Source organism: Carassius auratus, chromosome 2 (genome assembly GCF_003368295.1).
Source record: "Carassius auratus strain Wakin chromosome 2, ASM336829v1, whole genome shotgun sequence".
NCBI lineage: Eukaryota > Metazoa > Chordata > Actinopteri > Cypriniformes > Cyprinidae > Carassius > Carassius auratus.
Window position 1 is genome coordinate 15723050 of NC_039244.1, and position 13527 is coordinate 15736576.

The following is a 13527-nucleotide window of genomic DNA, read 5'->3' on the forward strand; positions in this document are numbered from 1 at the left end:
TAAATCCGCACAAACCTATTAAACATGACGCATTACCGCATCCAGAAGCACCATTTCAACATGTACAAATTGATTTCACACACATGCCGCCAATAGGTAACTTGAAATATCTTTTGGTTATTGTGGATCGATTTTCAAAGTGGCCAGAAGCATTTCCATGTGCAAAGGAAGATGCTAAAACAGTGGTAAAGATTTTGACTAAGGAAATAATTCCTAGATTTGGGATACCTAACACTATTGAGAGTGATAATGGAACACCATTCGCATCAAAGGTAACACAGCTACTTGCTAAAGTATTATCAATTGATTGGCACCTGAACATACCTTACCATCCACAGTCTTCCTCCAATGTGGAGAGACTTAACCAAACAGTCAAACGAAGGCTCACTAAGGCCTCTATTGATACAGGAAAGAAATGGGTAGATTTGCTACCTGCTGTCTTGACAGAACTAAGAATGACTCCATCTTCCACCACTAAGTTTTCACCATTTGAAATACTAATGGGTAGACCTTTCCCGACCCCATGGGTTAAAGGTCGCGCAGGCTTTACTTCCTTAGGTGATCTGGAGGTGATCCAGGAGGACTACGTGACTTCCCTCATTGAGAAACTTAACTCCATATGTGCTGATGTTTCTTTGTGTCTTCCTCTTCCCTCAGAAAAGCCTACTCACCCCTTTGTTCCAGGACAGAGTGTGCTCATCAAAAGCCTGAAACCAACGAAGGTGGGAGAACCAAGATATCTTGGACCAGCCACTGTGATCGCAGTAACCCGGACGGGAGTGCTGACAGATTACCAACCGCAGTGGATACACGCCTCACGCCTGAAGAATTACTCTACAGGAGAGCAGGCAAGCTCCAATTTCACATAGAATCTCGAACGGGGATTCACCTTACTGTGTAACAGGGAGGAAAAGGCACTGGTTAAGCAGAGGAAGGAACTACCTCTTATAGTGAGGTGGGGGTTGTCCAAAGCAAGAAGATAGTTGGCCCATTGAGTCAAAACAGTGCTAAATCCTTAAACCACTCTGTTACCATTAAGGGCTAAATTCTATTGATGGACATACCACCGTTAGAGAGTTTTACTCCACGTACACTAGCTGAAGCAGCTGCTGATTTCAACGAAGAAGTTGTATGCTTAGCAGAAGCTGCATTAGAAGCAAATCCCAACATAGAAAACCTAATCTTGCAGAGGTTGTTTCCAAATAGAACCACATTTTGGTTGTTTACTCGAAAATACGGAATCTTTGAAGCATACAGAAGTGAAATGTATTGGGACCCTGAGAATGAAATGATCTAATGTTTATCTTTGAGTTTTTAAGAGAGTGGACATTAGTGCAGGGAGAAACGTGGTATGAAATAGCATTCAAAGCATTTGAGAATTTTGATCTACCTGTCAGAGACATAATTCGTGGTACAGTTGCTGAAATATATACACACCCACCAGGAAATGCAGTAAATGCATGGGAACGGTTACAGACTGGAATAGCCAGAAGACCTCCTAACACTGCTTTAGTAGCCATATTTCGTCCAAGACAGGCACACCAGGACGGAGGATTAGTCATCTATAAAATAGATAACTCCACGAAATTGCTAGTTGAGGCTCATTACAAATTCTTATGCAAGGAAGAATAGAAAAAAGACCTAAACCGTGGCACCCATTCCGATTACCAGGAATGTGTGGACTAAGAGGAACCACATGTGTCTTACTGACACTAACTATAATAATTGTGTCACTTATTTTCTTAAAGGAAGTAGAGAAAGTGAGACAGAACGACACAGGGCCACAGAAAAGGGAACTGGCTGAGGCCAGGGTAAGTCCCCCTCATACTAATCCACTTAGAATCACTCTAAGACAGGGAAAAGATGAAAGCTTTCTGTGTGATCCTATATCTGCAAGTCTAGGATTGTTGAAGAATCTGAAATCCACCAGAAGTTTATATGGTACTGAATTCTATTTTTGTTCAGAGTTTTGCAGTTGGTCTGATGTCAAAGCTTACTACGGATCAGGAGTGTGGGGAATTGATGAAAGATTTAAGATAGAAATAGTGGAAAAGGAACAGACAGGAATGATATGGAGAGATGGGAGCAAGGGCTATGCATGGCTGTTAAAGATCACAATATCCGCAGTTCAGTATTCTGATGCTGGAAGATATTATTGTGCATGGTCTAAAACAGGAACAGATGCTTATCAGGAAGTTCAAATTAATGTTGTAATGCCTGAACATGAACAAGACAGTGATGTTGAAAGAGTAATGTCTGAGCTGCCTCCAACTCTGGATGACCTCCCACAGGAGACATCCACTGAAGACATAGAATTCATTATGAGTTCTGATTTAAGCAATAATGTTAAGGAGGTGAGGACAGCTAAGGCTAGATGTGAAGGAAATTATGCATGTGCATTGGCTTTGTTACAAAGAGGAGTTTTGAAGGAAGAGATAGATGGAGAATGTTGGATTTGTATGCAACTCCACTCAGCGTGGAAAACACACCCTGTAACATCAGATTTGGTATGTCTTGAAAGAAACAGATGTGATGTACCGAGCCAGATGTCTATAATTTTACAAATGACAAATAATCTAAGAACAAACAGAGCATTGTTGTTTTCGCTACGAGAGTATAATTGTTCCTATAAAGGACTACCTTTTAATGGACCAGCTTTTCATGTACAAGCACACATCGCAGATTTGTGCATTTGTTCAAACCAAGGAAAACATTATGTAGGAATGTCAGATTGTAAGAATACAATAACTCTGATTCAAAATGCAGGAAATCAGCCTAATTGTACTATTAAGTATGATAACCAGACTGTTGAGAATTTTCACTGTCCGTTTTCTTATCTTGATAGCTCCCCAGGTATGATTTGGACCTGTGGGGGAATGGCTTATTACCATTTGGATGAAGGAGAATGGCGTGGATGTTGCTATCCAGCTATACTCTCCACAGGAACTACCGTGTTGACACGTAAAGATCTTGATACCTGTGAGAGTCAGGCAACACCAAACAGACAGAAAAGAGAAGTACATAGTATGCCTGATCGATACAATGGTTACAAGACAGCTACGCCCTGGACAACCCCATGGGAGAATGTGGGATGGTCCATAGCTAGTTTCTTTCCAGGAGTAGGAACCTCCATTGCTTTAAACAAAATTAATGGTTTAGCTTGGCAAGTCTTGTCATTGGAAAATGATACTACTCATGCATTAAATTTGATAACAGAGGAAATGAAAAAGATGAGAGAAGCAGTAGTTCAAAACAGACTTGTCCTCGACCTTTTAACATCCCAGCAGGGAGGCGTTTGTAAAATGTTGGGAGTATCTTGCTGTTTTTACATTCCAGATAATTCTGACAACATCTCCAATATTGTGGACCAGATGAGAGAATCCATCCCAGAGCCAAAGAAAGATGATTCTTGGCTGAGCTGGCTCAGCGGCCTTTGGGGAGGATGGGGAACTTGGATTCTACACACTGTTGTGCCTATTGTTATATTCATAGTTATTCTTCTGCTAATAGCACCCTGTATGATGCAATGTATTAGTACTTCTATAATGCGTTCTGTTACAGCGCTCACTACAGGACATACCTACCAAGCAATGTTGCAGGTATCCAATCCAGTGCAGACCTTTGTTAGGGTTCCAGAGCAGTTGGAGATGAGTGTGATTGAAGCTGAGGATTTTCCAACAGATGCTGATAGCTCTACTGGAGATGATTATGTGCACACTTATGAGTTAGAGCCTGAAGACTGATTCTGATATATGTGTGTAATCCTGATTAAGAGTTATATTAACCATTTTTATTCCTATTCTGAAAACTGTATAACAGAAATGAATACTAACTGAAGACATATATCACATTTGATTATTGTGTATGCAAGTATATTCAAGAAACATAAGATATGCCCAAGATTGTTCACGATTGTGTAAGACATGTCTTCGACTGTCTTAAAGTGGCCATTGTGAGATTCTGCTCGAGTACGTGAACACATCTTGTGATACAGGACATTGTGTGATAACAGTATGATGTATTCCTTTGAACCTTACTCTATATTCATGGTGTTGCTCAATGCAGTGTGTTATGCTTGATCAGCCAAATATCTGCCAGACATTACGTTATTTCATTTCCCTATAAAAGTAACACCCCTTGTACAATAAAGTTGAGCTTAGAATGAACTACACCACTTGTGTGACTCATTCTTGGTTCCCGGGTACCTGCTCTTCTCTGCTCAGATAACCCAACCTGAACCAAAATAATATTTATGATCTCGAAGGCAAGAATATACAATTTATTCTTACACACACCCAGGTATCGGATCAGTACTCGGTATCGGCCGATACCCTGAGCCCAGGTATCGGAATCGGTATCGGGAAGAGAAAAAGGGTATCGGAACATCTCTAGTTACGAGAGACTAAAACCAATTATCTGAACTGTTATTTCTGCTGAATGGTGCAGAAGTCAAACTTCTGTGTCCCACAGCAGTGGTTGTGGAGGAGATGGTGAATTACATTTCCGAAAATATTGACAGGGAACTAGGGTGCAGGAATCCCGGGGAGGGTGAAGAGGGTTAGATCTCTCAAGAGCGTGGAGCGTGGGGAGGAACGGTCCAGACCTATAGCCCCACGGCTGTTGCACACATTAATCATGTTTGGAGTACGAGTGGATGGGAGGGGATGGGGTAGCCCCCTCTCAGCATGTTTGCATGTCTGCTGCTGCACTGACGTGTTCACCGTCAGTCCCAGAGTCAGGGAGGGCAGGAAGACTAATGAGGTGCTTCTCTTTTTCCCTCCAGAGGAAGGTGGGGAGCAGGGGATGACAGGTTGGTTATTTACTCTGCCTTTCATATTTGCCTTTTAGGTCTGTCATTCCCCCCTCTCTCCTCGAACCATTTTCCTGCAGTCATCTGTTCACTCAGCTGCCTGCGAGAAACCGGTGCCTAATGGGCCTTATCAGCACAGCCACTGCAGGGAAACAGAGGCCTGTCATTAAGCTATATTGAAAAAGAAGCCAGTAGGCAGGGAGATGGGGAGACGGAAAGCCATTGATATTTATATTGTGTGCACCTAGCAGGGCACTAAGACCAGCAAGTGACTCCTTCCTGAAAACCCTGCTTTGAAAAAGAGCTATCAATATTTCATCAGGAATACCTTTTGTAATGTTAAAAAAAGAGGTAGTCCTGTCCACAAGAAGGGCATACAAATGTGAGACTGGCTAATGAATAGTCCTTTTATTATCCAGTAGCCAAATCATTTTTCTTCCTCTCATATGTGGGTAATGATTGACAGAGAGAATGGGGATGGAAATGCTTGATGCTAATCGAGCATAATAGAGAGCGCGGCCATCTGCAACTGCACGAACATGCCCGTTTCTTCCACCCCGGTCACATGACGGAGAACATATCGTGCTAAACACCAGCAGTGATCTTGAGGTGGAAGATGTTCGTGTGAAACTCAACTCTCGGTCTCTCTGATGTGCTTCCTCGCATGCTGTGCTTTCTTTCTCACTGTTAACTACTTATATCAGCCGTGCACTATTCACTTCAGTTACTTGAGGGGGAGGCAGGATGTTTCAGAGGTAATATGCTGGGGCAACGCAAGAACAAGAGTCATGTTTTCCACAAGATATGCAAAGTCACGGTACTTTGTAAGTCAAAGAGGGGTCATGAAACAAAGTTCAGAGAGATTAGGACAAAAGATACAATATCCTAGAGTTTGCTTTTGAATAATGCACTGACCTTGCAGTGTGGTAATCACAATAAATCTTCAATATAGTATGTTCAATAAAATCTCACAACAAACAAATAGGCCATTTTAAAGAGTCTGAACAACGTCAGTTGACAATCAAAAGTATGGCAATGTACCTACTTTTAGTGCTCTATCTAAGCTTTGGAGGCAATTAATGTTTATTCAGTGGAGCTGAGACTGAGAGACTCAAATTAGCATAACTCAGCCGTTCCGCCCAATGGAGAAAGTGAAAACTGTAAGTGCTCATCCTCTTTTGGAAGTTTAGGGAGAAGGAAAGAACAAAAGGCACCTCAGTTAGTGGTGTGAAGGTGTTTGAAGTTGAGAATTCACATACTTTGGGCTTTATGCTCAAAGACCCATCAGCCCTTCAAAGACCCCTGCCAGACCTTCTAAAGCACACTTGAGACAAATAATTAAATGTAAAAATAATGGATGTTGGCTGTGCTAAATTGATGAAATCTGTGCAAAGGCAGCTTGAGGTCTACTTGCTCGCTCCGCTTGTTTAAAAGAATCGTACTCCGAGTGTGTTTTTCTTTCAGGGGTCTAAAACTAAAATGCAAGTTCTGGTATCAATGAATGGTATTTTAATCAAATCAAATCAGACCTTTGAACCAGTCAACCCAATGTCTAAATGATCGAAACAACTGGATCCTGCTTGCAGCTGAATAAATATTCACAGTCAGGTAGACTTTCACCATCTGTGTGCAAATTGTAAAGGCAGTTAAATGGCAGCAAGTAGATTGTGATAACACACAATAGATATAAAAGGATAAATCTAGGGTAAAACACGTCAAGTTCTTAGAAATGTGCTCTTTTTGAAATTTTTCATTAAAAAAGATGTAATGCGGTCTAACCTAGAAAAAGTAATGACATAATAGTCAAATATAAATCTAATTAAAATCAAATTAAACACACCCATCATAAAAGGTAGGGTATTTACAAAATTGCATGCACAAATTGCACTGTTAATTTTTTTTTTATTTTATATAATCATAATTGATAGGACAAAAGTGTGTCATGTCAATGACCCATTAAACCTAAATGTGTGTAAAAAAAAAAAAAAAAAAAAAAACATTTTCTAATCAAAATCTGCTCTCTTTGTTTTGTTTTTATACTAGCAAGAATATGGTACTCTGTGAACAAGATCACAAGAAAGCAACCCGTGACTGAGCTTTGGCCAGACGCCAACTGAATAAAAAGTAAAGGTTGCTGAAACAGACAGGTACAAATCAATAGCACAAGATGAAGCTATTCAATATGCAGAATTAAATAATGGAGAAAAAATGACTTTAGAATCAATAATCACGCAGAGACCTTTAAAGCACACAGCGCTAATTGTGGGGCCTTCAGTGCACCCGTGTGATTGGTGGCTGGCATCGAGTCAAGCTAAAAACAGGAACTGCAATGGAAGGGTTTGTATGGCTAGAATAAACACACATATGAAGTGATGGCTTTAAAAAGTCCACAGCCTCCCATGTGACATTTGCATAGAGGTTTGCACATTGCTAACTGCCACTGACTGGGGCCTCTTTCTTTCACCCTCTGGCAGGATATTTGACCTCATCTCCAATACACATTATCCTTCCCCTCTCGTCCAGACTGAGAAAATTAAGTTTCCATGTGAACTGGCCACAAAAACTCCCCGCACACAAAATCTCAGCTGGATGAAAGGCCTTCAGTGGGGGAGGGTAGCTGCCTGAGTGCTGCTTGAGTTTCCTGTACTCCCAGTTTAGTGTTACAGCCCCTCGATGTAAGGATTTTCCTTCAAGTCTTTACAAATTGAAGATAGGGGCCGTCCTCTATTTTCTGCCTGCCTAAACATAGCATGGCATAGTATATGATTCCATTTCCTGTGCACGGTCTCACCTCCAAACCAATTTTTCCCCCTTCCTCTGTTCTCGCTTGGCTGATTTGCCTTCTCCTTTCTCTCTTTTTGTTTCCTCTGGAATTCTCTTACATTTGTTAGGCAATTACAGCCAAATGAGGCCCTATTAGGCATGTCTGGAGGCCCCTTCTTAAAAGAGGAGCAACTCTCAGCGGCCTCTATCTGTGACAATGACACCCAAACAGAGAAGCAGGCAGGAGCGAGGAAAAAGAGAGAGAAAAGGGGCAAGTCCCTCCCAGCGATGAAGTAAAAAAAAAAAAAGGTTAACAGCACTTCCAAAAGCTTGGAAACATGTGTATCTTGTGTAAATCAGAGCTTTAAGGGCTCGGCAACCATATTCCACTCCTCCCAGTGCATAAAAGCATAAAAGTTCCATTAAAGCAACTACTTCATGACGAAATATCCACAAAATAATCAGCCGCCTGTGTGCAGAGATCAAAGAGGTAAAGCTTCTATCATAAGAGACCTTTAACAGCCATTTTAAACTAGGATTGTGAAGGGCAATAACGCAGAATGAGTGAATGAGCGTGTGTGCATGCAACTCAACGACTTCCAATAAAACACAGATAAGCCGCAGCAGGGAGACAAGCTCGCAAGCCCAGCTGCACGTGGGTAGGATATGGACAGGAACCTTGCCCCTGGCTCAAAATCGGAGCTCCATTTTGCAGGAGCAGGGCTACTGAACTAAACCGATTGCCCTAAACACAGCTGTGAAGCAGACAGGGCCGTGTCTGAAGAGTGCATCGCTGATAAACTAAAACCAGAGAGTATGGAGCAGGCTGCAGCAAAATGCAAAGAGGGCAAGGTCGCAATCGATTTCCTGAGCCTGGACGGACGCCAGATCCACTGAGGGAATAAAAACACTCATCACACTGTGTGAAAAACACATATAGCATAGTGATATACAGGCTTTTCTATGAACGTACTTTCAAAAAACTAAACATATCTGGGACTGCGCAGATTTTTTTTAATCAAGTCTGAGCTCAGTGCTCGGAAACAAAGACCTGATCAAAGTCTCTGACAGGTCTTCTGTCCTGGAATGTGGCGAGTTGTTTTTCTCCTTGCTCGAGTCGCTGCTGATTAGCTGACAAGGCAGATAACCACCCTCTCCCCTATTTCCAAATTAATTTCCCTCCTTTGATAAAGACAAGGGGGGGGGGGTTGGGTTAATGGCCATGTCCTTCAAAACTAAGAGTGCTAATAAGTGTGAAAATGAGATTTGTTTAAGTGATTTTCTTTGAGACTTACAGGCATGGAATTAATTACCTTGATTAAATATTGTCTGTACGGCTGATGAAAGATAGAGCAGAATTAGCGGTCCCTTGTTGAACTTGTATGGTGCTGAATGAGATGTGTCCCGATTACAAAGCCCAAAATGATGGCAACACTCAAAGGAGACAAAGAGCTAAAAACAGGCCTAGTGACATCACAGAGCAGCCACAGGCTTAATGCTTAATGGCTGCAATCTTCCAAACTCAAACAAACTGGTTTCAATCTATCTTCCACAATAACTTTCTATAATACTGTAATATATGTGTATTAAAACCAAAGGACAGTGAACTGTACTGTGTCCAGTCGCGGAAAGGAGCTGGTGGAGTTAAGTCTCCAAAACAACGTTAAGCCTCTAGTCATTTGACTGAAGAGTAACATAACTCAATTCAATGCTTGCCTAGGTTTTACAGAGACACTAAGGGGACTAAACAACCTCTCAGTAGCTCTTCCAGCCAAAATTCCACCGAACTTCTGCCTCGAAGGTTTTCTAAAGGCTTCACATCACAGCTTTGTGCATCGTTGTGAAAAACTATACTCTTAAACCACCCCAAAACACACACAGCGACATCCCCCCACCTTTCGGTGAATGGAAGGGGGGGCTCTACAGCTGGGTAACAAGGCATGACCCAATAATCCTCAAGCCTGAGTCAAAGCTAGAACCTACTCTCTAAGGACTTTATAAGACAGAGACTGTGGGCCGGGTAGGGTGGCTGAATTACACAAACAAGAATTAATTATTCTTATCAAATCAGTTTCTTGTAACAAGCTGTCCAGCCCTTAATATTTGGGGCAGAAAATCTGACCATTCACGGGCTAACGATGAATTTAACATCTAAAGCATCCCCAGGCTTTGATGCTTCGCTATGGCTATGGCTTTCGTAAAGAGTAGAAATTATGTTGTGAACTTTCTGGCAAACTTCAGAGTACGCCTGGCTTACTATGAGTAAGTGTCTGTGTATGAACCTTTGCGAGCTTGCATTTTGGAGAACATGCCGAATAAACGTTAAAAGTGGTTTACACCGTTGCTGTGCATTTGAGGGTTTTTAACAGGTCTAAAGGAAACTGTGGCATTGATGACTCAAAGCTACAACAATAATAATATATTGAAGCATGCACGGGTGAATCTTGCAGTTGTTTTGGTGAGAAGAAAAAAAAAACACACACACACACCCACACTGCACTTTTTTGAGATTGCTCATGGTTAAGGACAAAAAGTAATGAACTCCCCTGACAGATGCAGTTTCTGATTGCATCAAAACCAAATGAACACAATCTACACACGCAGAGCTAAACAGATACAATTAAACTTGCTTTATCTGAGTTTATCAACTTGTGACATGCCCTTACTGTCAGATGACTGATCTATCAAGGATCTATTCTGTCCATTGTTTCATTTACAATCCAAAAGACTGTGGTTATTCACACGTAAAAGGTTACTGTTTAAAAACTCAAACCAAGCTGAAATGCTGTGCATTTTTGTCATCTGCTTATTATCATCAGAATTAAACATATAAACTAGAACTACTTCACGTCACACTATCAAAATAATGTATGCAGAATAACACAAAACTGAGACAGAGGCCTTTAAAACATAATAGCTGTGAAAACAGCCAAGTCTAGAAACTTGTTGTAACATTAAAAACACAAAATAACTTTAACTAGATTTGTTTAACGTTAAAAAAGAGGCTACACTGACTCCTGTAGGGAGCTTTTCATGGTTGCTAAATAAGTGCCTATGTTATTTCATTACAGCTAGGTTATCACGTTTCCACTAACACTGGCCTTTCAAAGGGACACAGTGGATCTTTGTGAGAATAAATCAATCATGGATTCTTTATTTAATTAGTTATTTAATAAGCATATGTGTATATATATATACACACACACACACACACACTTTCACTACGCTCATAACACCTACAATTATAGGAGATTTGGGGCGACTTCAAACAAGCACTTAATTGATAATTTTGTGCTTTAGAAGAATGCATTTGTCTGTGTGTATTTTTAAAAATCACTTTTTAACCTTCCTTTCACGATAGTATTTTGCCAGTATGTTTACTGAAGTGGAGCGAGTGGGGGAGGAAAATGTATAGACATTTGGGCAGCCATTGAAACTGCCTTCGTGCTCTAAATACCAAAGCCTTTTCGAGTTACTTTGACAATTTTTTCGATTTAGTACGTTTCAATGAAGTTTGAAAATGCTTTTTAAGGTTTTCTATGGTTTGGAAAAACATCTTTACGTACCAAAAAATAAATAAATACTGCCATTGCGGCTAATACAGAAGAACTAGCCCGATGTGAGGGGGCATTGAGCTATTGTGCTGTAGCCTCTACGAGGATAACCTAACGACATACTTAACCGAATAGTATTTTTTTTTACTCATATTAACGCTTATGTCAACGAAGGGTCTTCGAAATGGAACAACAGATGGTTAGATGAAGTCTAGATACGTGTTTTATCAGTCGTTTTACTACGGCAAATACGAGTCCTTTGTCTTGACTAACCAGCAAATAAACAAAAGATGTGGGATTTGGATTCAAGCGGATTAACCTGGACTTAATTATATCAAGAGACCCAACAACCGTCAAACAACCACACATTCGCAGAGAAAAGCTAATAATTCTCCGAAAACAACTTTAAAGTGAAACATTAGCAACAAAATAGCAGCTCTGTGTCCTACAACAGAGATTCATTGTGACCAGCACGTTAGTCTTTTCTCCCTCGCGACCTGGGAAAGAATGTTCCGTTTCGACAGACCTCATTATGTTCGTTCAAATATACAATATTAGCATAAGCTTTAGTCTTTTCTATATCTTATAATGCAAATACGTGTTTTATTAAGTGTTATATGAACACTGCAGCCACCGATTCCAAGTAATTCCACATTAAAGCCATTGCAACATACCCAACGGGAAGAAGCCCTTTAATTTTTAAAACGTGCGCTCCGTTTCTTTCGCAAAGCGTGTAAACGCTCCCTTTCTGGCAGCGAGAAATCACTTTGTAGAAACAAAGCTTGCAACATTACCGTTTCTAATCGATACCCCTTCAATTTTTTCTCAAGAAACTTCGTTCACTGGAAAAGTGAAACAAATATTTCTGATGTAACTTCAACGTATTCTGGACGGTTAAAGCGGCACTTACCGACTTGTAAGACGTTGTCCACACAACCAGTTTCCAAAAGCCGGATTCCCCGGCGAAAAGGCAGTCCATCTCCGGTAACCCCCGTCCCTGCGCTGACTGTTGTATTCGTAACCCCTCCGGGGACTGTACCAGATCCAACGGACGAGCTCGAGCCCACTACCGGGCCCTCTTCCCCCGCCACTCGGCACTGAAACGACGAATACATACATATTTCCCTTTCGTTCCTCGGGAACGACCAATACACGATACGGCGCTGAACCGGTTCCGGGATCCGCTCGAAGCGCTCCTCCACCCTCTCGAAGGCCCATTTCTCCGCTACGGCCTTCGCAGCGCAGTCCAGTAGAGATTCCGGGCAACGGAAACGAGAGTTCGGAAATCCCGGCCCAGGCCCCGGACCCGGTCCTCGAGGAGCGGGACGCAAGCACGGACGCTTGCTGGCTGGGGGTAAGGAGAGGTGAAGCGGCGGCCGAGGCAATAGCTCTCCACGTCCCTCCGCCATGACAACCAAATAAACACTGAAGTGAGGACCGTGTCTCTAGAAGCGCACAGACGGAGGCACCGCACAACGGGAGGGTCGTCACTTCACTTACGTCACTACCAATAACAAACGCGCTCCAGCCAATCGCGAGGTCGCGCTGCAACGAGGAGATGCGCATGTGTACGCTGAACTGACAGGCACGGTGTTGATAGGACGGACCGTTTGTGACAAACTTCTTGTTATTTACAACTCGTGCACTTTAAATATATGATCTGTTGCAGTGTGTTTTGTTTTTAAACATCTACCGTTGGCTCAAAGGCCAGCAGAAGCGCAGAGACGTTTGTTTTTAAAAGGGCACATATTCGTGTCATCATAACGATACAGTCTACAGTCTCTGAATGTACAAGAAGTGTGCATTGCATGTTCTTTTCCCCTCGAGCATTGTAAAAATGCGGAGAACTCTCCAGCTGCCGTTTGAGTATGGTGTGACAAAGTTTGAAATGTTTCTATGATAAAGTAACTCAGATGTCTACTACCCACCCTGGTGGCCAAGTATATAATGTCAGTTGATTGGTGCTGTCAAGATCCATCTATCTTATCATAATTAGAAATGAATTTCAGACAGTAAAGACATTTAATGTGACAATCGAAACAATCGATTGCAAATAATTGTTATTTTAAACCTTCTATTCATCAAGGAAACCTGCAAAAATGTTTCTACAGTTTATACAAAAATACAATTAATTTTAACATATATAATAATAGGAAATGTTTGTTGAACAGCAAATCAGTATATCTATACATAAATTGACTTTTCAAAAAGAAAAGCTCCTTTAGAAGTATTCACTAGGGTAAATCTTTATGATATAACATTCCAGTTTTTACCTTTGTATTGCAAGTTTATTTCTCACCTCATTAGACCCCCCCCCATCTCTCTCTCTCTCTCTCTCTCTCTCTCTCTCTCTCTGCATGCTACCTTCATGATCTTTTAATCGACACACTTAAGGAACTT

General features: G+C 41.4%; 2 protein-coding genes across 3 annotated transcripts in view; one reads left to right on the top strand and one right to left on the bottom strand.

Annotated features, from left to right (window-relative positions):
• The window catches only part of LOC113117511 (zinc finger SWIM domain-containing protein 5-like), a 56437-nt gene extending 43819 nt beyond the window's left edge, over nt 1-12618 (bottom strand). Inside the window, exon 1 of one of the 2 annotated variants that reach the window (XM_026286233.1) lies at nt 12038-12618. In XM_026286233.1, coding sequence (XP_026142018.1) covers nt 12038-12536 — 499 coding nt within the window. In that variant the 5' untranslated portion in view covers nt 12537-12618. The remainder of the gene's footprint in view (nt 1-12037) is intronic. The other variant, XM_026286242.1, reaches the window with a different exon arrangement.
• LOC113117523 (uncharacterized) lies at nt 1589-4210 on the top strand. Its single transcript, XM_026286254.1, has 2 exons — nt 1589-3769; nt 3872-4210. Exon 1 carries the CDS (start codon nt 1617-1619, stop codon nt 3741-3743), a length of 2127 nt encoding a protein of 708 aa, XP_026142039.1. The 5' UTR covers nt 1589-1616; the 3' UTR covers nt 3744-3769; nt 3872-4210.
• Nucleotides 12619-13527: the final 909 nt, after the last annotated feature.

Bases quoted from the DNA above. Each gene is read 5' to 3' on its own strand.
- LOC113117523 (XM_026286254.1), top strand. From the start codon at position 1,617: ATGCAAGGAAGAATAGAAAAAAGACCTAAACCGTGGCACCCATTCCGA.